Raw genomic sequence first — 24,827 nt, 5'->3', positions numbered from 1 at the left:
TTGTGTGGTACAGTGTCAAAACCATTCCGAAAATCCAGAAATGATCTGATATCCCTTGTCAATAGCATCCACCAATTCATGTGAATAAAGAGCTGGTTGTGTTACACAGGAATGATGTTTTCTAAACCCACGTTGACTGTGTGTCAAAAGACCATTTTCTTCGTGGTAATTCATAATGTTTGAGCACAATATAAGTTCTAAAACCTTACAGCATATCGACATTAACGGTATGGGCCTGTAATTTAGTGGCTTACTCCTACGAACTTTCTTGAATATTGGTGTGACCTGTGCAACCAATTAGTCTACTATGCCTATTTTCATACACTGCTTTCATATGGCATCAAAATTTGGAACAATTTGTCATTAAGAGAAAGTATTCATTGCACAAACGTGTGTAATCAGAATAATAGCTGGAGCCTACCCAAGACCACCTTGTAGACATTTATTTAAGGAACATGGGATATTCACAGTACCTTCACAATACATATGTTCACTTATGAAATTTGTCATTAATAACCCAACCCAATTCAAAAATAACAGAAATAACAGTGAAGTGCATAGCTACAACACAAAAAGAAAGGATGATAGACACTATTATGGATTAAATCTCACTTTGGCACAGAAAGGGGTGAATTATGCTGCCACAAAAATCTTTGGTCATTTGCCAAATAGTATTAAAAGTCTGAGAGATAGCCAACCAACATTTAAAAGCAAATTAAAAGAGTTTCTGAATGTGAACTACTCCTACTCAATAGATGAAGTCTTAGATATGAAGTAGTAACAGAAAAAAATTAATTAATTAATTATTTTGTGTAAAGAAAATTTATGTTAAAGTGACATGTTCCATATCATGACAAAATGTCATATTCATGATCTATGGAACAAGGATTAACGTATATATGTCTATTATATACTTCTAAGTATATAAAAGTTTATTACTGAGAAAATTAGGAAAAATGCAAAATTTTATACTGAAATTTTATGATGTAATATTTTTATATGAATTAAAGAATACCGAAAGTGATTTTTAATACTTACTGCACTGACAGCAGCACGTAGTGATGCAATTTCCCGCTGTTGAGACCATAGCATTTGACAGCACTGATTAACAGTTGTAAGCAAAACTTGCTGTTGTTGCACTTGACTTGCTGCCCAAAGTTGTTGGTAATAACTATTTGCATTGTACTGCTGGTGTTGTTGTTGCTGTTGCTGTTCCAGCTGTGCAAAAATAGCATACTGAACATAGATATCATTTGCGACATACACCTTTAAGCAAAATTATATTAAGTCATGATAAACAGAAGTCCTCACTGAAAAATAGCATAAAAAAAAGAGTGCTCTATTCTTTTTCAGGCCACTTAATCTGAAATTAGCATATTGAAGACATTGTAATTACCAGTTCCATCAAGTGTTTCTACTAACTTAATGAGATTAAAACTTACTATAAGTTCTGATCTTCAGCCTGTTCATGGTTCTATTGCTAAATGAGCACCTCAATGGCGAATTAATACCTGCATGGATCAATGCAACAAACTATTACATCATGACTCCTGCTGTTCTACCAAAAAGAAATTTATGGTTCACCTGTGCCTTTTTAATCACATGATATTCTGCATGAAATACAATTAATTAATATAATCAATGAGCACTAAAGTTATTATTTGGGGGAAAACTGACTAAAGAGGAGGAATCCTGCTTACAACAGAACAGTGTAAATTAATGTAAAATTATGGACTCATTAAAAAACAGCTGTTGGAAGTGTGTGTGTGTGTGTGTGTGTGTGTGTGTGTGTGTGTGTGTTTCGTTGTGGAACCTATAAAGGCATCTCGCATTGAAGTCTGTACCAAATTTCACGCGTCTGTAAATTTTAGCCAATCTTTGGGATTTTGCGTTCTTCTGAACTTTGCATGCTTTTGCATGCTTTTTCCATTGCCTCTGCAACAGTTTTCGGACCTGTTTTGTGTACCATGGGGGATCAGTTCCATCTCTTACCAATTTATGAGGTTCGAATCTCTCAATTGCTGTTGCTACTATATCTTTGAATTTGAGCCACATCTCGGCTACATTTGCATAGTCAGTTCGGAAGGAATGGAGATTGTCTCTCAGGAAGGCTTCTAGTGACACTTTATCCGCTTTTTTAAATAAAATTATTTTGCGTTTGTTTCTGGTGGATTTGGAAGAAACAGTATTGAGCCTAGCTACAACGACCTTGTGATCACTAATCCCTGTATCAGTCATGATGCTCCCTGTTAGCTCTGGTTGTTTGTGGCTAAGAGGTCAAGTGTGTTTTTGCAACCATTTACAATTCGCATGGGTTCGTGGACTAACTGTTCGAAATAATTTTTGGAGAATGGGTCACAATGGTGTCGTGCAAGTTGTCTCCTCTATGCAGGAGGCCCACTTTCCTCAAAATCTTCTAACAAACCAAAGTTGATCAATGGCCTTCCCTACTACCGACCTTAAACACTTGTTCCATTTCGGATTGCTTTGCAATGTTATGCCTAAGTATTTAATCAACATGACTGCCAAGCAGCAGACCATTAATAACATATTCGAACATTAGAGGATTGTTTTCCTTATCCATATGCATTAACTTAACATTTAGAGCAAACTGCCATTCATCACACCAAATAGAAATTCTTTCAAGTCATCCTGTATCCTCCTACAGTAACTTGATGACAACACTTACTCATATACTACAGTGTAATCAACAAACAGTTGCAGATTCCAGCTCATTCTGCCCATCAGATCATTTATGCACATAGAGTACAAGAACAGCCATATCACATTCCCTGGGGAATTCTTGATGATATACTACCAATACGACTGCCACTGTCAGTATATGAAGAGAAGACATAAGTGAGACCATTTGGCATGTGAAAAAGAAAAAAAGAGGGATGACTGATTAGTAGATTATCAATTAATATCCAAGACGAATGTATGCAGGGTAGCCACAAGATAGTGAATGAATATATCAAATCAATTACTTATAGGGTGGGGCAAATAAAAGTGGCCCAGAGAACATAGTTAAAGGGTACAAAGAGAAAATGAAGTACAGTACTTACCAGACTACAGCAGATGTTGAAAATGACCACCATTCATCTCTTGACACTTTTGGCCCTGGTCAGCAAGTGTCTGAAGGCAGATCGAAGCTGGACTGCTGGAATTGCAATCTCATCTAAAATGTTCTGCCACAGTTCTCAAAGACTATGAGTATTGTTGCGATACACCTTAGACTTGAGGGCTCCCAACACAAAGTAATCGCACAGTGACAGATCAGGTGACATGAGTGGCCAGGTAGGACTGCAACCAGACTGACCTCTACTAACAACTGTGTCAGATGTGAAGATGGTGTAAATGTACACCATGGTTCGGCTGGCTGTTATCAGCAGTTGCTGCTTTCTTTTGGAACTAATTATAGCTCTCTTCCTTCTCCATTAATGCTACAGCAAATAGTTTGAAAATGTTGGTAATGTAATGCACCGAAGTCAGCGTCTGATGAAAGAAGACGCGACCAATAATGCGGCATGCAGACACTGCACACCAAGCCCCAATCTTCTGATGCAATGGTGTTTCATGGGAGCTATGCAGTTTCTCTGCTGCCGTGACAAGCATCTGGTTGATTTGGTAGGAGTCAGAAGCAGTTTGTAGTGAACTGCAGCCACATTTTCTGGTGTGCAAGAACAATTCGAAATTGTTTTTGACTTGTTCAAAATAGATCCTATCACACACCATTTTCAGTTTAAGCACTGCATGGCACTCTTTGCTGGCACTTTGTCACCATTAAACTTCTCCCCCTGAGATCCTGTTCACTTTGCATTGCTCCACTCACACTGACACAGCCCACATTACACTCTGAATTGGTGTGGATCACGTGGCAGGCATACAAGTGGTGTGTGCATCACAGGGGGTGGTAATATGCATACATTCACATACAATCATTTCCACTCTTTCAGGCCACTTTTATTTACCTCATCCTGTGTTAGCGAAACAATGATTTAGCAATCAAATTAAAAACAGCAGAAGTTACACTGGACTGAACACACAGCAACATAGTTCTATCAGAGTGCAATTTTAAGTTTAAAAAGCTAAAAATGAAATCTCTATTTAAGTGGAACACAGGAGAGCTAAATGAGGAAGAAGTTATTTTCCTGTTCAATGCCCAAACAAATACAATGAAAAATAAAGCTCCAGAGAATAATCATGATAAATGGGAAATAAAAACTGAAGTGTATACAGTACCTAAAAAAGTATTGGCTAGGAGAAAAATCAGCAGCAACCATCTGATAACTACAAACATCGTAGAAAAAATAGACTAATGAAGACAGTTCAAGGAAATGATCCACATGGAGCAAATTAATTCTGGGAGGAACTGGGGGTTCTTAACTATAAGATTCCCGGAAAGTATACGGTCATCCTGTACTGGGATTGTAATGTGAGAATCAGTAAGGAGAGTAAATTTCAAAACACTGTGGGCAGTATCCTGTTCACTGTGGAATAAATTGAAATGAGGAGAGCCTCATAGAACTTTGCAAGGATATAATGTAATTCTTGCCTTCAAAAACCTGCCCAAGAGACAAAAAACCCAACCCAAACCTTGCTGAATTCTATGTGCTGGCCACCATCAGCCTGGTCAGTTTTAAATCTTTTTCTATTTAAAATTTTTGCTGTCAGTACTTATGCTCTAATTTCTGGTGGCATACGTGCAAGATGCGGTCACCACCTTAGCGAAAATGCTGTTTGTTCTGGTAAAGAATGTGGACAAAGTTTTCCTGGACAGCATCTGGGCAACCAATGAGGTGATTATGGGAGGAATAATGTGCTGACTGCAGGATGTGACCAGAAGCAACGGTCAAGAGACATTAGTTCTCTCTGGCTACGGCTCTCAGCTTGGCAGGACATCTTGTCCTCTCCCCTCTCTCCTAATGGTCTTTGGACTCTGTTCCTTTGCTGACTGACATCTACCATGACAATTCTAGCTGGCTGGTGGCCTGTTCAACTCCAGTTGAGGCCCAAATCTACTCCATACTCATATTTTGTCTATTAAACTTTCTGACTCATTTCCAACTCCTTTGGATACCTACTGCTCTGATATCAATCCTAGACACCACTCAGCACCTGTAGAAAACTGAACATCTGTACAGGAACTGGCAATTCATGCACAATAATAGGAGACATGTCATAACAATGTCTTCCTTGAGATGCAGTCTACAATTTTCTATTCAATGGGGGCAAAAAATTTTCTAAGTTTAATTAATAAAAATTATATCTTAATGCCCATGATTATACACTTGGCCATTTTCAATTTACAACCCTCGGCACATCCTTTCTGAGGCTATTTCCATGTTGAAAGCTGGTTGTTGATTCACTGTTGGCTTGCTAGGCCTATCACAGCTTCACCGGAGCCCCGTTATCCACCTAACAGAGTGGAGGAGACTGTGGAAGTATGAGTTGTGTGGAAGTGGGAAATGAAAGGACACATTGGTTCAAGCAAACAAGTGATGTGAAACAGGACAGTGCATTCACTTCTCCTCTTCATTGTGGCCTTGTGTGAGAGAATAATTAAGGTGGCAGAGAAAACTGGAGAAGACCAAATGAAAGCAGTGGTATTCACAGGTGTCTTGATGATCTGGGGAAATAGGAAGGATTAGATTCAGTAACAGCTGGATGCTTGGCAGACAGTATGGAATGAAATTTTACGTACACAACTGTGAGACCCTTGTTAGAAATAGAAAGCAAGCTAACCCAACTAGTGGAATAAAGATTCGAGGTGAACAGCTGAAGAAGGTGGAAAGTGTCAAGCATTTGGGAAGTGCGACAGAGGAAAAGAAAAAAAAAGTAAAGTATAGAACTTACTACATCTCAATACTGACCTATGCATCTGAAATGTTGGAAATGAAGAAAAAAGATGTAAACACATTAAAGGCACACAAAATAAAGTTCCTAAGAAGTAGGATAGGATAGACAAGGTGAAGTAAGGTTCAAGGGAAATAGTGAGAAAGGAACCCTTGCAAAGCAGGCTAGAAACATTAAGGCTAAGATTGTATGGGCTCTTAAAGGGAATGGAAAACAAGAGGATTCCCAAGAAGACACATGAAATGAAGATGCAAAGAGAAAGACCAAGGGCTAGACGTCTGAAAGATGTGGAGGGGTGTGTTGAAAAAAAGAGGCTAGGACCGGACCAGAGTGAAAACAGAAATATTGTGGGGAAAACAGGACTAGATGGTGACGCTTATGTTCCAAACAGACTCAGCCCGGGTCTGGAAACTGTTCATGATGGTGGTGGTGGTGGTGGTGGTGGTGGTGGTGGTGGCTAAACCTACCAAGAACCACAATATGGCATATACTGAGGGTTTAAGTTTCCTTGTCCGGACTGTCTCATTGCATTTGTGCCTTCAAAATGAGGGTGTGTTCACCTGTTGAAATATGGGTGGTTGTTTAACATGACATCAGGCTGCATTTCTATAAGTCGGCCGGTTTTGGCTGAACATTTTATACACCAGGAGAAATTCAAAGTTTCATACTTTACTTACTGACAACATATTTTTGAGAAATCTCAAATTTATTTGGCATTAGATGTATCAATACATACCTCTGTCAACTAATAAGAATTTTTCATCTTTGATTAAATGTAATATTTAACTATTCACCTTCATACACTCTCTATATAGTTAAGGCTGCCTTGAAATAAGCACAAGCTGCAGGACTAGTTTTCCACTCACCAAAAGAGCATGTTGCCATGGATTGTAATTGCTGTGGTTGGTAGAATTGGCTTCTCCATCATGATTTGTTCCAAAATTTGCTGTGCTACCAGTGTCCTCAGGAACATTACAGTGCTGTGATGAAGGAGTCCAAACTGCTCTTGGTGCAGCATTATTGCTTCCTAAATATGTTTCAAGCTTTTTACTATACAGGACCATAAAGAGTTCAAATGTTGTTATCTTAAACAGTTAATTTAGGGTTCAGAAATATAACAAGGAACTAATAAACTCATCAGCAAATAATAGTGCATACTTTTATCATTCAATCAAAGCCACAAGAAATATATTATGTAATATTTAGAATTACTTCAAGCAAAATACAACAATGTGTGTCACAATGTGAGACAGTAAGAGAAAGAGAGGGAGACAGAGGGGAGGGGGATGAATAAATACACTGAAAGGGTGGGAAAACTGGACGGAGTCGATTAGTCAAACCTACAGCATTTTGCAATTCCAACAAAAAAATATTGGCGGCACTAATGTTCATTTTGTGCAACTGTTTCAGCGTCATGATCAGCCCCATCTTAATGCGGCTCTTAGGCATGTTAACATGGGGCTGGAGGGGGCACTGATGGCAGAAGGCGTGGGTCACATTTCAGTGGTGCCAGTCGAGTCTATCAGTAGATCAGGTTTCACTAGGCATGGCCTGCACCTAAATAGATATGAGGAGGGGAGGCTGGCAAAGATTATAGGTGACAGGGCAGTGGGTGGTGGTGGTGGGAGCACTCATGGAAAAATTCCTGTAGCAGTTGGTGTTAAAGCTGCACCTTTTTTTTAGATTGAAGTCAGCTGATATAAAGGAAATCCCTCTAACTAAGGGCTCGCCTACAGAGGATGTCATGTTTCCAAGTAGCGAAGGAATTAGTATATTTCATCAGAATATAAGATGTATTAGAGATAAAGTTAGTGAACTGCTTATAGACGTTGACTCTGAAATTATTGGTATGTCGGACCACCACTTAAATAATATGACAATTCAGAGACTTTCTTTACTAGGAGACAGATTAGCTGGCTGTTTTTCAAGGAGTTCCTTGCGGGGTGTGGGAGTGGCTATGTATGTAAAATACAGTATTTCATTTGAGCCCATAGACTTATCACAACACTGCACAGAACAGATCTTTGAATGTTGTGCAGCGACAGTTGAATTTAGTGAAACTAAACTTTTAATTGTTGTTGTTTATAAGTCCCCTAACTCTGGCTTCAGAGCATTTCTACTCAAGCTAGAGAGGGTCCTTTATTCACTTTTCAGGAAGTACCAGAAATTAACTATATGTTGTGACTTCAATATAAATTTTGTATATGACGGTGCAAGAAAAAGGATGTTGGTAGATACTGTAGTGAAAAGCCCACGTTTAGGATCTTGTTCTAACATGTAATGCTGCTATTTTTACTGTTAGAATGGAATCTGAAGAGTAATCTTTCGACACGAAAATTAGTCTAGTTTGCTTATTTTCATTCGCTTATGTCATATAGTATTATATTTTGCGGTAATTCTTCCCATTCTAAAATGATATTTTTGGATCAGAAATGGCCGGTTCGGCCAATCAGTGGTGTAAGTTCAGCAACCTCTTGCCGACTCCTGTTCACGAGTCTGGGTATTTTGACATTGGCCTCTCAATATTTCCTTACCGTCATTTCTTGTTAACAATATTAGCTTATTCCCAAGAATAAGCAGCTTTCCCTCAGTTAATACTTGGCAGAAATCAAACCTGCATTTGGATCGGACTTCCTCAGCTCTTGTGCAGAAAGGTGTGCAGTATACTGCTGCATCCATTTTCAATAAGCTACCACTTGCACTCAAAAATCTTAGCAGTAATCCACACGCTTTCAAATCGAAACTGAAGAGTTTTCTCATGGGTCACTCCTTCTATTCTGTCGAGGAGTTCCTTGAAAAATTAGGGGTTCATGAACATTTTATTTTTATCTGTTACTACTTTTATGTTGTAATTTCATGTACTGACATGTTCCATGATCTTGGAGATTTGATTCTCAATTTGGTCCTACGGAACTTGATGTGCAAATAAAAAATAATAATAAATTTGGTTTAGCTTACAGAGGTTGAACAAAAATATAGAAACCACAAGAATTGCATGCTTAAACATAAATGCAGGTTCTAGCCATGTCTGCATGTTGCACTGTCATATTTGACCAAGAATGGCACCTGCACAGTGTCGGCAATATATTGCAAGTGTGGTCAGAACAGTATCCTGTGTCATTGTGAGTGCACTATATGGAGTTAAGTGAATTTGAACATAGCCAAAATACTGGTGTTTGTATAGTAGGTGCTTCCGTAATGAAGGTAGCCAAAGTGTTTGGTGTTTCAAGGTGCTCTGTATCAAAGATTTATACTACATACAGCAAAAGCGGTTAATATCATACACTAAGTCATAATGCAAACAAAAGAGTGTGTTGAGTGATTGTGACAGATGGTCACTGAAGAAGATTATGACAATAAATAAGAATGACAGTTCCAAAATTCACTGTAGAACTGAATGTCGCACCCATGAACCCCGTGAGCACCAAATCTGAATGAAAGGAGCTCCATAAATAGGGAATTGCGCAGTGAGCCCAAAGTCCAAAACTGCTCAACACTGACTCAAATGTCTGTAGCAGGACAACATAGTGCCAAAGCTGTAAAACTTGGACTATGGACCAACGGAAGAAAGCCACTTGAGTATATGAGTCTGGTTGGACACTATTTACAATGTGTGGCTAAGTTTACATCCCAAGAGTGAAACATGATTGAGGTTCGGTGATGATTTGGGCAGTCATGTCGTAGTATTCCACAGGCTCCACAGGTAATCTGCTACATTGCATTATGGCCATGAATTATGTGACCATTTTAGCTGATCAGGCCCATCCTATGGTACAATGTTTGTTCCTCAATGGTGAGGCTGTATTCTAAGATGAGAGGGCCCCTGTTCACACAGCTCTCATTGTCCAGGACTGGTTTTGAGTACCAGGATGAAGAATCACATCTCCTCTGGCCAACAGTCGCCAGATTTCAATATAATTGAGCCTTCGTGGTCTACTTCTGAAAGATGGGGGCATGATTGCTATCCACCTCAATCATGGTTACTTCAACTTGCCACTATTTTGTGGGACAAATGGTACATGATTCCCTTGATAATACAGGATCTGTATTTATCCATTCCAAGAAGACTGGAAACTGTTTTGAATGGCAAAGGACTTGCTGCACCAAATTGGGCATGGTAATGTGTTATGTTTTTTGTGTTTCCATGTTTTCATTCACCAGCTGTAGTTAGCTAATGTGCATCAGCAAATTTTATAATTTATTTCAGAAATGGCAGTACATAAAATATGAACGTCAATTGTCTGTCTTCAGTACATTGCAGTACTTTTATTTCAGTGTTCTGCCCGTTAGGCAGATCTCTCTATAACATGGGCTCTCCATCAATTTCTGACTTCTGTTCTTCTTTTAGTCATTACATAGCTGTTTTGCACTTTCGCCTCATCTATCAACCTCTATCTTTTCCTTCCTCTTTTCTTTTTCTTTTCACCATTTGTTCCAAGGTGTCTTCAGTAAGCACTGACTACTACTTAGGCAATGTCCTAACCACATCTTTTCTCTTTAAAATTGCCTGTAATATTTGTCTTTTCTCACTGACCAGTCTTAATACTTCTTCATTCTTAATTCTTTCTGTCCAATTTATCTTCTCCATCCTCATCAACATCCACCTCTCAAAGTCTGTGATGTCTGCAGTACAAGCAACACAAAATGGAACATTTCAGTTACTTGCCTTTGACTGTATCCTGCAGATTGTGACTAATATCCCCCTCATATGTATATAACTTCAATTATGCATGCAATCAATCCTGTGCTCCATGGGTCATTCATTTCCTTCTGCAAAAGCACAACCAAGACCAGTCTCTTCTCATATCTTATCTTCATGGCCCTTACACGCAATGTATGTTGGCGGTAGTAGCATCGTCCGGCAGTCAGCTTCAAATGCCAGTTCATCTTGCTACCAAACTGGAGGTGGGACTACGTGTTGAAGTAGATGTAACACATACCACCTGTACTGCAATTACTGTGCAGCATTCAAAGTGTGTATGGCAAGTTCAGCCACTTAAATGACAAACTATCAAACCGTGACACTGAAAAATTGGCTACTTCATTGCTGAACATGTTACAGATCACAAAACCAATGGCTTCAACAGCTCTAGCATCAATACCTTTGTCTCAATATGAGCTCCTCTGGAAAGGTAGGATCTGTTCCTTAAGCACATCCTTCATTCACAATCCTTTGACTTTAACTCAATTAGTCCCACCAAAAAACTGTGCAGTTTAGACTTCATCCTTTCCTCTCCTTCTATTGTCTACCTCTTTTGTTCACCATTATAACACTGCTTCCTTCTCTCTCTCTCTCTCTCTCTCTCTCTCTCTCTCTCTCAGTTTTGTTTACGATAATTAATTGCATTTTGACCCTGTCATTAAGAGCCTCTTCTGGCTTCTAATAGTTCCCTAGCACCTCCTTGCCTTGTAATAATAAAACACAGCCATTTCATTCAAATGATCTCCCAAATCCTTTGCTGTCTCTGATACAATTCCAATGTTATCAGTAAATCATCAAGTTTTTGCACTGTTGAGGTATATCAACTGTTTCGCAGTTTTCTCTAGTAGGAGAATGTATATCAAGAATCAACACTTGCAGTTTTAGACTTAACAACTTTATGCTGTACAATAGTTAACTGAGCCTTCAGTTCCAAAAGTATATTTATACTGTGAGCATCTCTCTTGACATATCCATTTGAACTTTGACAAGTTACTGTCAAAGTCCTCCTTTAATGTCATTTAGTTCTTGTAACTAGTCTGGTTTCTGTAGAAGTTGTATATAACCTTACTCGCTGTATTTTCTGTCTGATAACTTTAAAATTTCAAAGAATGTGTCTTAGTCAACATCAGTTATACACTTCTCTTTGGAAATTATAAATACCTCTGTATATACGAAAATCTCTGAACATAAAAGGCAATGTCCTGACTGACTGACTCATATCGCCCAACCCACACCATTATGGATAGAACCTTAAAATTGGGAGAAGATGTGGATCTTATACTGCTAGCATGAAATTACAGTGAAATCCAGACCTTTGTAGCTGCTTACAGGCATTGATAAATATCAACGGGGACAGTTGAAAATGTGTGCCCCAACCAGGATTCTAACCCAGGATCTCCTGCTAAAATTGCAGATGCTCTATTCGACTGAGCCAGCGAGGACACAGAGGATAGTATGACTACAGGGACTTCTCTCTGGCACGGTCCCCGTGAGACCCACATTTCCAACTTATTGTCCAAATACTACATTTGTAGTGCCCCTGCCACAAGTAATGATTATAGTGAGCAGAGGCACTACAAATGTGCAATTTTAGCAGGAGATCCTGGGTTAGAATCCTGTTTGGGGCACACATTTTCAACTGTCCCCGTTGATATTTATCAATGCCTGTAAGCAGCTACAAAGGTCTGGATTTCATTGTATTTCATTCTTCGAGAGCTGCAAGATCACCAATTGTATACGCTCTTTCGGACACCGTATTCATATACTGTTAGCATATTATAAGAAGGGATTGTCCGAAATACCACTCCTAAGAGGGTGAAATAGTGGATGAAAGGCTTTTTGAAAGTATGTCACTATTAAAATAATTTTGAAGCTAGACCTACGAAAACTGGTATTTGGTTTCTTGGTCAGAAATATGTATTCCAGCATTTTTTTTAAATTCAACCTTATGCAGGTGAAAACTTCTCTTTGAAAATATATCATTATTAAAGAACTAGTAAAGCATTTTTAAAGCTACATCTATGGGCATCAGTATCTCACTTCTCAATTAGAAATAAAAAGTAAGTCTTTCAGTGCTTCTAGAAACTGAATCCCTAATAGGGTGAAATAGGGGGTGAGATTTTTTACAAAAGTATTTTATTATGAAAGCATTTTTAGAGCTAAATCTACAAAACTTTAGATTTGCTTTCTCAGTCAGAAACAAAAAAGATTTAACCCCCATAGGGGTGAAACACAGGATGAAAGCTTTTATGGAAATATTTCATTGTGCAAGCATTTTTGAAGCTAAATCTATGGACATTTGTGCTTGGCTTCTCTCAACAATGGAAAATCCAAGATGGAATGTAACAATATTATGAAAAGGTTAGTTGCTACTCATCGTATAGAGAAAATGGTGATTCGCAGATAGGCACAACAAAAAGACTGTCAGAAAATGAGCTTTTGACCAACAAGGCCTTTGTTGGAGATAGAACAAACACACACACACACACACACCTGCAGCCTCTGGCTGCTGAGGCCACAACAGCCAGAGACTGAGGTCATATGTGTGTGAGTTGCATAAAACATATACATGTCACCGTTTTTGGAAATTCAACCCCAATGGGTTCAAATAGGGTCAAACTGCTTCACTAAACCATCATCGTCCAGCCCAAACTGCTAAGGATAGAAACTTGACGTTTGGAGAAGGTGTGGATCTTTTACTGTAGCGTCTTATAATAAGGGATTGTCTGAAATTCTACTACCAATGGGGCGAAATAGTGGATGAAAGGTTTTTTGAAAGTATGTCGCTACTAAGGGAATGTTGAAGCAAAAACTACGAAAACTGGCATTTGGTTTCTCAGTCAGAAAATTAAAAAATTGTGTTTCACTATTTTTGGAAATACAACCACTAAGGAGGTAAAATAGTGGGTGGGAGTTATTTTGAAGATAAATGATTACTAAAGAACTACAGAAAGGATTTTCAAGGTTACATCTGTGACAACTGGAATTTGACTCCTTGGTTAGCAATACAAAATGTGTGTGCCAGTGTTTCCAGAAATTCAACACCGAAGGGAGAGCAATAGAGGATGAAAATCTTTTAAGAAAATATTTTGTTACATTAAAAAATTTTAAAGCTAAATTTATGACACTTTTCAATTAGATGTAATAAAATATTTGTTAGGCGATAAAAGGTGCTACGGGAATACCTCCACAAGAAAGCAAAAGGCATGATTAAGAAAAACCTTGGACTATCGCTATTTTGGTCAGAAAAGGCCATGCTTATATGGCCTCAACTAGTGGGAAAAGCTTAGAAGTTATTGCACATGGTGAACAACATAAAAATCCTATTAAATAAAACAAAAAAATCTCTGCAGGCCATACCGTCTACGTGAGCGAATCAGCGGGCACTAAGAAAGTCTTTAGTATCCAGGACTAGAATTTAAATAATGTAATTTATACAGAAGGCATATGTGAGAGAACTCTCCAAATATAATATGGTTATTTAGCAGTAAAAATAATGGTAACTCACTGGATCTGAAAGCAGTTAAAAGAAAATCCTTGCAAAGAATGTGTTACAAACAACTGATAGACTTCAGACATGGTACAAAGTTTTTGGGAAACAGATAGCTAGTTTACATTACTCCCACTTTGGAACGAGTACAGAGTATGCCACAAGAACAGCCATGTATATGTGAAGTCAGTGCACTGCTGAACTTAGGGAACAACAACATAGCACAGTAACTTGCAATAAAATGATTAAAAAGGACAATAGGAACCTCTGTTATATGACACTTGGCAGTCACTCACTAAGAATAACAGTGTCAGTGCAGATATATCAATGGCAATCTTGTAAAGAGACTTGTTTGTTTTTCTGCTGATTATTGTTTCTGCTGTGGTTTTTGCCCACCATTCTTGCCAACTGCAGAGAGATTGTGAATACAGACAAAGGTGTACCGATTAGTAACAGGTCTTCTGTAACAAACTGTTCTTCAGTGAGCTGTACTTTTATGAAGACTTTTTCCTCAATGTTTTCATGCTGCACGGCACCCACTCTCACTAGTTTTTGACTGTTGTGGCATGAGCAGGACTAAAAAATAATGTGTTCACTAATGTTAACACTAATCAAGCATACATATCTTGCAAACTGACTCATTCCGCGTCATGACCTATGAAACATATAAATAACACAAAGCCAACACCAATTTCACGTTTAAGGCTCTCACAGTTACCATTTGTGGAAATAATACGACACAATGTAGCAAACTTTCACATCTGAATATGACACTGATAGTACTGAGATCTTCATACTTAATCAATTCTTCTTGTCTGAGACAGGAGAAGATACAATAACACACCAGCCAAACTGTGATGCACTGTACGAAACCTAGTATTCTTACACGTGGAAGCTTCATTACCTAATAATTATCGTAGTGTATCATTCTTCTGTGGTGACAACAATAAAACTACTTTATAGTGCGAGTGATTTGTTTCCTATATGTGTCTGTTTTTTAGATTGTTCCTATGGTACATTACTTCTGGTTGCTGCAGCTTTTATAAACACAAACAGCAGATAAAGAGTTTAACATGAACAGAGATGGCGCACAATCTTAGACGAGATGAGAAAGAACTGCTGCATATCAACAGGGAAGGATGCAGAAGCATTCCGTGCATACAGTTGGATGAGGGGTGAGAGGTGGGAGGTGAGATGTGGGGGTGCATTGGCGTGAAAAGGGGGGGCGGTGTTGGGGGAGAGCTGGGGGTGGGTGTGAGGTGTGGGGGTGGAGGGATTGGGGATAGGGATAGGGAAAGGGATAGGGGTGGGGGTAGGTGCAGGAGCATGGGGAGGACGAGGGAGAGGAGTGGGAGGGGAGTATTTCCAGTCTTATTCAACTTGGAGGCCTCCTTCAGGTCAGGCATCACATGGTTGGAATTCTTGCAGAGGGAAAAGAATGCAATGGTTGGGGTGGCAAGGCAATTGAAAGTCAGTAGAAACCTAGCTGAGTAACAGGTGGTGATGGCAAAATCACAAGGGACCCCAGTTTAGGCCAGAAGACAGTCTGCTGTCTACTGGGCGCAATGGTGAACTGAGTGTGGCAGTTACAATGCTAGTGGTGCCACTGAATCCTATACTGGATTCCAGGGTTCAATCATGATAAAACTATAGTCGTGCAGAAATGCAACAGAGTGGAGTGATCTGTACCCCAAGAGGCATGACTAGAAATTGATGTGCATTCAGTTTCTGCATGCAACTTAATTTGAAATGGCAGATGTGGGACAGCCACATCAATTTATTATCATATAATATGACCAGAAAGCGGAAATATACACTACTTTGAGACACTGGATTCCTAGGAAAAGTTCTAGATCTGGGTAGGTCATGGGAGGGTGACAAAAGTGGGTGATCCATTTTTTGCGGAGAAAAATGAAAGCCATGGGTGTGCACGAAAGACAAGGATTCTTCAAGATAACATTTGGTCATCGCCAAGGACTGAGAGCTGTACCAAATGCAAAAGTCATTTACATAGAGGGCAGGAGTGACCGTTGGTCCCACATATTATGTAAGTCCAGAAATAGCTATAAGGAAAAGGGTGACTCTGAACACACAACACTGCATTTGGGTGGAGCTGAGATGTATTCTGACAATCATATTTACTCGAATCTAAGCCGCACCAGAAATTTGAGACTCGAAATTCAAGGGGAGAGAAAAGTTTTAGGCCGCACCTCCAAATTGTAACAAAGTTGGTCCATTGTAATATGAGACCCAATTTAGGTCGAATGAAAGACGATACAGTAGTTTGGTTCGAGTCGTAATCTTAGCAGTTAAGCTTTACCAGGTAGCCACTGCTATGCGTCAGGCGCTCCATCCATATTTATTCGGGTACCCTTCCTTTTTCACGTGCTTCGTCTGGTTTGAATCGATAGCTTATTTTGCTTTGATCTGGTAAGTGCCGTTTTATTTGTTATAGGTGTTTATGTCATTCTAAGCAGAAAATGCATTACTGTACTGCGTCATGCATTGTTTGTCGCATTCTGATAGTGCGTGTTTATGGCGTGTCGCCGCTCGTGGCATGGCTTGCTTTTGTGCGCGCTACCGCCGCTTACAATTGAAAAAAAAAGAGGAGAGGAATCATCTCATTAGTGAAACAATGGCAAGAGACTGCTATTTGTTGTTACTTACACTGCTGCTTTCTTTGATAAAATAGACTGCGTATGATAGAACATGTTCAGAACGAGAGTTAGGCGAAAATTTTTCTCCGTTTGAAAATCTTTGTGGCTGCTTCTTTAGTACATCAAATTCTGCACAGAAATTTGAGTCAAATTAAGTTTAAAAATCTAGTCAGTTGCCATGCTTCATTTCTGACTGTATCACTATTAGGCATAAGAATAATACGAACATAAACATGACACAATACGTATATTCTGCCACATTTGCTGTCGTCTCACTCAAGTTTCGTAGTTTATTAGGCAGACAGGATTTAAATGAGGTAGCAAAAACATTAAAGAATACATGGAAAAATGTTTAAATTCATATTATTCTTATGGTGAAGATAATACGGTATGTGATTCACATTTCATCAGGTTCCTATTAGCAACCATCTCTTTTCACAGGTAGGAAAAAATTCAGAATGTAGGTTTGGCCATATTGACAAACATCCCTAACAGTCTTGCCAGTTGGATTTTTGTAGTCCATTGAAATTCTGCTACATTCGAAGATGAACAATACGGAATTTGTATTTACTTCGTTGGATAATGTATGAAAATGCAGTGGTTGAAACTCGCGGTGAAGAAAAAGAAAGCTCGTCTTCCACTTTTTTTAAAAAATTTATTTACTGACGAGGAGGTTTTGGCACCAGTATTTATATCTGTGCCTACAAATCATGCCTGTATAGCGGTATGTATATTCAACGGCACAAGTTAGTTTTGGTGGCACCTACCAACATTTTTCAGAACTTCCGCTTTTTTGCACTTGATTCTAAGCCGCAGGCAGTTTTTTGGATTACAAAGACCGGAAAAAAAGTGCGGCTTAGATTCGAGTAAATACGGTAACTATGAATGATTGTTGTAACAAGAAATAGTTGATAAATATCAGCAAAGTGTCACAAATGCCCCAGCCATGGATTGTGGTCAAGATAAAACAGTACCATGATGTAGGTGAAAAGATGCAGAGGTCTTTAGCAAAGGCTAGCAGTATTATCATTTCTAATCTGACCAGGTGCTCTGCTGCACACTGGTCTTTCCAGGAAGCACACTGGTAGGTACATAAAAAACAAAAACCTGAGTATCCAGCGCAGTCAACATACCACCATCCTCTCGAGTAATTTACATAGTACATAAGTAAGGCTGGTTAGGTGGCAGCTATCAATGGAAGAAGGGTCCTTTCCTGGCTTCAGGATCAGGCTAATGATACTATTCCCCCACTGCGAGAAAATGGCACTCTGAACCAGATACAATGTTAGAAACACTGAGAAGATAAATTTCTGATCTGTGTTTAGATGTTCAGCCACAGGGGACAAAAAGTATAGGGGAAGACAGATTAGAATATATTCAACAAAGAATCAAGGATGATGATTTTAAGTGATATTCTGAGAACAAGAGGTTGGCACAGGGGAGAAGCTTATGGTGAGATGCATCAAATGAGTCAGAAGACTGATGGCAAATGAAATGGTGAAACCATTTATTTGGCAAATCACAGAATATGCTGCAGTATGCAGATTTCTGCAAAATAAATAAAGAAATAAATAAAATAACACTAACTTTTTTATTTTCTTAACTCAATAAACAAACAAAGTGTGTACCTTCTTATATCTACATCACAGCTACTTTCACATCATAGCAACATTGCTTTCTGACGATTACAGTAAGTCTTATTCAGTTATGCAGTACAACCCAGCATAATACCCAAAAGGATTACATTCAAATTTATTATTTCTGCCCCAAAACGCTATTTTACACTTTCCTATAATATCAAAAATAGGAATGAAAAAGGGAAATACATGTACTTACCAGAAGAGATTTTCCTCCAGATATTCTGTGAACTTGGACGAGCAGCAGATCCAGGCATACTTGAATCCAAAGACATATCTACTGCATCCCTAGAAAGATACAAAACAGCAGTTAGTTAATTTACAACTTTTATATATAAGATTTGCAAATAAATTTTGTGATGTGAAGTGTGTCACGCAGCCACTTGTTACATGTTGTTGTTGTGGTCTTCAGACCAAAATGGCTTTGATGCTCTCCATGGTATTCTGTCCTATGCAAGTCTCTTCATCTATTCATAACTACTGCAACATACATCCAGTTGAATCTTTTTACTGTAGTCCAAGCCTTGTTCTCTCTTTTCAGTTATTACCCAACATACTTTCCTCCATAATCAAAGTAATTGTTTCTTGATACCTAAAATATGTGCCCTGACAAACTACTTTTTCTACTCAAGATGTGCCATAATTAATTTCTCCCCAGTTCAATTCAGTGACTCTTCAATAATCATCCAGTCTACCCATCTAATCTGCAGCATTCTTTTGTAGCACCATATTCAAAACTGCGCATTTTTCTTTTTATCTGTACTGCTTACTGTCCATGGTTTCCTTCCGTGCAATGCTACACCCCAGACAAATACTTTCAGAAATTCTTTTCTTTCTATTGCTGGTCAGCATTTCATAAACTTTACGCTTCAGCCAAAGTCAGTTATTTTGATACCCAAACAGACAAATTCTTCCATTATTTTTGGTGTGTCATTCCCTAACCTAGATTTCTCCATATCACCTGATTTAGTTTTTATATTCTCCATTACCTTGTGTTACTTGTGTCACTGTTCATTTTATAACATCTTTTCAAACCATTCTGTTTAATTGATCTTCCAAGTCCTTTACTGTCTGACAGAACTGTAATGCCATTGGAAAACCTAAGAATTTTTATGTATTCTCCCTGGACTTCATTTCCTTTCCCAAACTTGTTTCGTTTACTGCTTGTCCTTAACGAAAGATTGAACAACATTGGTGAAAGGCTATGACCCTGTCTCATAATCGCACTTTGTTTCCCATATGGTGTTTGTTCCTTTTATTTTATCCCTTCTGTTCCGGTATAACATCAAGCGCAGGCATGTCGGCCTGGAACATTACAGCAGGGAGGGCTGTGATATGACGTCAGTCAATAGCATGTGCGAGCGGCCCCATACAAAGAGAACATAAGCGCCACTCTGCCTAACCGCAGCCGCACTAGAAGACCAACAATCATCCAAATGCTTTAGCCGGCACTAATGAACTGTTGTGTTTCGCTTGCACTGAAATTGTATGTGCCAAAGGACATTGATTATTTGCATGTCGCCAATTGCTTGCAACACCTGTTTGTGAAAACGCAAAGTTAAGATTGTCAATTTAACTTGCTGTAATAAACTCCATTAATAAGATTTGCGTGAAATGTTGTTTAGCTATCTGAGAAAACAGCTTCTTATGCAGCCTATATTAGATGAGTGGGCAGGATACGACATATGGCGACGAGTTATAAGAAGAACCCAGCGCCTAGTGGCCATTGAATTTCCTTTTGTATTTTGCTGGTGCCTTAATTCTCTCTTGTCCTTACTTTTCATGGGTGTTTACTTCCTTTAACGGTCTCTTATCAGGTTTTTGCTAAGCAGTGTTTTCAGGTGGGCAATACAGAAATTTTCTTTTCTTTTGTTGTTTTTTCTTTGCTTGTCTTGTCTGTTTCTTGTATTTGTCTCTTCCAACATGCCCATCCCACCTATCCCACCCCTGCTCAGGTGCCGCAGCTGCCAGCGTTAGATGCAACACATGTAATGCAGATGTTTCAGTTCCAGACTCAAATATCTACACTGCTCAACACAGTGGAGCAGTTACTGGCCAACATTGCATACCTGATGGAACAAGCAAAACCTACAGCAGCTATACCAACTTTTCACCAGTTTCATGAACAAGAAGAGGAATGGCTCGAGTGGTTGCAATAGTTTGAAGCTCGTAACATACCAGGTACTGTGAAACTTCCCTATCTCTTGTCCATGGTAGGCAGTGCAGTGTTCAAACTTATCCAGAAGTTACATCCTAATGCTACTCCAAGTGAACTTTCATATAATCAGGTTGTAGATTCATTAACTAACTATTATGACAAACAAATAAATGTGGTAGCAGCTAGGTATTGATCCTTTAATTGCAAAAAGCGGTCACAGCAATCTTATCGTGAGTGGGTAACAGATTTGCACGGTATGACAAGGAAATGCAAATTCAAACGTTCTTCAGATGTTATGTTGCGTGATGCGATCATGTACGATGTACCTCATGCCAAACTTAGAGAATAGATTTTGAAACAGTCCAATCCATCATCTCAGCAGGTAGTGTAAATATTAGATCAGAAGGATTCAGGTGCCCTGTCAGCTGATAAATTTGAGGAGCCAGCACTTTGAGTAAACAATGCTCCACTTCGCGTAAGCAGCTCGCTACACAGGCGAACAGAATTAAGTCTTGCCCTCAGTGCTATTCAAGGCACAAATGCCAAAACTGCCCCTTCCAATGAGCTCAGTGTTACACTTGTGGCAAGAAAGGATATGTATAATCTGTATGTCTGCAATGGAACAAACTAAGAATTTGGCCCACTCACAAAAATCCAGTCACAAGCCCAATGTCATTAATGCAGTATATTCAAAGTCTGCAACAGGCATTTGCGAAACTGGCATGGAAAAAATTTCTCCAGTGATACACCATTCCATCACACTTTTTGTTCATTTGCTTCTTTGTGGGGAAACGTGTAAAATTTCAATTGGACATGAGTGCCTCTGTCACATTGCAAAATCGTCACACACATGAACTGTTAGGCTCCCCATGCCTGTCTAAAACTAGACGGCAACTGATGGCTTATAATGGACAAGACAGTCCTTGTTTCAACCGATGAAACCGGTTCCTACATGAACTGCCCAAAAATTGCAAACATGGGCTTTGTTGTTGTCTCAATACCAGTACGAGATTGTGTATTGCCTGACAGCTCAACAGGGTAACACAGACGCACTTTCACGTCTTTCAATTTGCCCTGATACAGATTTTGACACTTCTGCTACATCCTGTTGTCACATCGATGCTCAAGATTCTGAACTGATTCAATCTTTTCCGCTAAAGGAAAATTGCACAGGCAACGGAAGCTGATTCAGATTTGAACATTTTGCTAACAGGCAATTGCACATCTTGGCCTTGTTCCTTGCACAGCATAAAGAACTCTGTGGTGCACTGATACTTTGCATGTTGACACAGCCTCGCTATACAGAAAGGAGTGATTCTTATTCAAAATGACAGTGGACAGTCACGTGTGTTGATTCCTAAAGCTTTGCAAAAAGAAGTGTGGCTGTTACTTCACCAAGGACACTGGTGGACTGTTCGTACGAAATAGTTAGCATGTCGACACTGTACTTGGCAGGGTACGGACACCTAAATGGGAGATGATGATGTCGCAGTGTCACACATGTAGGAAAAATCAGTCTAATCTGGCACAAAAATTCTCTGCCTGGCCGAAGTCACAATCACTGTGGCAACATGTGCACACAGACTTTGCACGACCTGTTTGAATCACTCGTTGGTTGATTGTGGCTACTCATACAGCAAGTTTCCTTTTACTGTGCCAATGAACTCGACAACGTCATGTAGTACAATTCAGGTGTTGTCCTCTATTTTTTACCTGAAATCATAGTGTCAGACAACGGCTCTCAGTTCATGTCAAATGAATTCGAAGCATTCTGTGAATGCAGGGCATACAGCATCTAACTAGTGCACTGTTCCATCCACAGTCAAACGGTGAAACAGAACGTTTTGTCGAAAACTTCGAGCAGCAGATGGCCAAACTTTGCTCTGCACACACCAGGGATCAAGCATTGCAACTGTTTCTCATCTCTTATTGTTCTCACCCACGAGATGGACCATCCCCGGCAGAACTGCTTCACGGCCGCCGCCAATGGACACTGCTCCACCTTCCTCAGCATCTGGCACCGAAGGAAGGACAAAAGTATCACTTCGCGCTGCATGATATTGACTTTTACAAGGTTTTTAGTGGCAGCAGACAGTGGGCACGAGGCGAGCTCATCCATCCACTTGTTGCTTGCATGTATCTCGTTACAGGTCCAGATGGCTTGCAGTGTTGAGATCACAATCAACTTCACCGCTGTCATGTGCACAGTGATCTTTCTGTGTCTCTTCCCCCAGATTCATGAATCCCGAGAACAGTGCGGCCACAGCAGCCACTAGAAGGTGTCATCACGACGCCATGGGACAACCCTATAGAGACAGAGCCTTCACCTCCTCCACATCCTCTCATCCTACCGATTGAGCTGGACCTGCCCACACCGCAGCTGCCAATGCTTTCCACATCTGGTTATTGGCCTCTGGAAGTGGATGCATACCATTCTGGTCATTTTCCAAAGGATGTTTCTGGCATAGTGAAGGCCGGATGGTGGAGTATGATCGGAAGCTTGACATCCCCCGCAGCCACAGCTTCCAGTCCAGCACGCACCCTTTGGCCTCCCTCGTCGTCCTCACATTTTCTACACGACGACAGTCCATCACTTTGGGGGAAGGGATGTTCTTGCAGTATCACATCCCCCAGCTGATCTCCAAGTACTCTCCCCTTCATTTCCGCAATACTGTATTGGAGTATCTTTTCTTTGCACAGCCTTCCTATATATTTATTTTACTTTTCACCCTTCCCATCTTTGTTTAGTACTGTCTTGCCATCTAAGGCCTTGCTTCTCTCTTTTTCAAAGGCTTCTATAATTTGCCTACACGCAGTGACTACCATTCCCATAGTTACATATGCTTCTACAGAATCCCATTTCTCTCCTATCTATTTTGTAATTCCCATCAATCTTGTTTTTTGTTGTCTAAATTCCCTTTTGTTGCTGTGGTGGTCCGGGAGGTAGAGCAGTAAATTCCAGTACTGGAGGTCCTCGGTTCAATCTTGAGTAGGAGGGGGGAGTTTTCCTAATTCTAGTACCTCTAGGGTGGTCCCAAGTCCATTTAGCCTCCTATAAAATCTATCAAATTGAGTACTGGGAATATTTCATGGGGTTAAAAGGCAGCGGGATGCAATGTGACGACTATGAACTTCCTCTTCCTCCACTTCTTTCTGTTCGTGTTGCAGTAGATAAAAGGCTGCATTTAGCATGTAGTCATGGCAGAAGCCTGTTCACGTGATGTGAACTACAGAATTTATCTTTTCATATTCCCTTTTGCTTCATTTATATATTCTCCTGTTGTCAACTAAATTCAATATCTCACATTTTATCCAAGGATTACAGAAAAACGGTAAAAATCACTCATGGATTAGGCTTTAGGTCTGCTCTGAATGGCCGACTGCTACCTACAAGACAGTATGAGGTGTGATCTATGATTTTTTTTTGGGGGGGGGGGGGGGGGGGGGAAGGGGGGGGGCATGTGATCAACATATTGCTAATCCCTCCAGTAGTCACTGACAGTAGATGAATTCTGATGATGCCGCTGCTTCTTTATTCAAGCTGTTCCTCATTTGGTCTCACGAAGGTTGGGTGGACCTTGTACCAGACTTCCCTACCTCAGGAAAAAGCCTGATGAGGCACCAGGGATGAAACATGGGCCCTTCCATACCAAATGAAGCTATGCCAACCATTTAGCTACAGAGGTGGTAATCCAAGAATTAAAATATGCAATTACAAGGCACAACAATGTACAAAAAACTGATCAGATAACTAGCAATAAGCACACTTAATAAACAATTATTCATCCCAGGTGACATCATGCTAATATACCACACCCACAAACCACCATCTCTAACATTGATAATGGCCTTAATTCAGTAAGGAAGAGAGTTTACAAGTTTCTTCGGGTATTCCGTGTACAGCTGAAGGCAGCCATTGATGATTAGATCCCACAGAGCAGCCAAATTGTGGAGATGTTGACTGCTGCATTTCATTTCTCCGACTGTTCCAAACAGGCCTGGACATTTCCACAGGGATTAAGATTGGGCGATTTAATGGGCCAGTCGAGGTGCAATAGGAAGGCTGGATGTTTGACAAACTACAATCATATGCATGCATCCCTGTGGACTTCATTGTTACCATCTTGGAACACAGGAGCATCCACAGCTAGTTCATCACGAGGATGCAAACACTTTCAAAACATCACAGTGCCACTTCCGGCATGAACTGCATCCCTCCACCTCCTGCATGAGCTACATCCTCCACACACAGTGAGTTAAAACTCTCACTGGGTCTTTGGTGCACTTGACACCTTGTGTCATTTACAAAGAACTGACTCACTGAACC

The 24,827-nt window shown here is 39.8% G+C and overlaps 1 protein-coding gene across 11 annotated transcripts in view; it reads right to left on the bottom strand.

The window, feature by feature from the left end:
- Positions 1-24,827, bottom strand: part of LOC126356163 (pericentriolar material 1 protein-like) — a 382,055-nt gene that overhangs the window by 237,359 nt on the left and 119,869 nt on the right. For all 11 annotated transcript variants that reach the window (XM_050006912.1, XM_050006916.1, XM_050006913.1 and 8 more), the window contains exons 20-22: positions 18,542-18,630; positions 6,723-6,883; positions 1,039-1,218 (exon numbers count right to left, since the gene is read on the bottom strand). In XM_050006912.1, the coding sequence (XP_049862869.1) occupies positions 1,039-1,218; positions 6,723-6,883; positions 18,542-18,630 (430 nt within the window). The remainder of the gene's footprint in view (positions 1-1,038; positions 1,219-6,722; positions 6,884-18,541; positions 18,631-24,827) is intronic.

This window comes from Schistocerca gregaria, chromosome 3 (assembly GCF_023897955.1).
Source record: "Schistocerca gregaria isolate iqSchGreg1 chromosome 3, iqSchGreg1.2, whole genome shotgun sequence".
Classification (NCBI taxonomy): Eukaryota; Metazoa; Arthropoda; class Insecta; order Orthoptera; family Acrididae; genus Schistocerca; species Schistocerca gregaria.
Note: the sequence above shows the minus strand (reverse complement) of the source record. Positions and strands in the feature narration are given on the sequence as shown.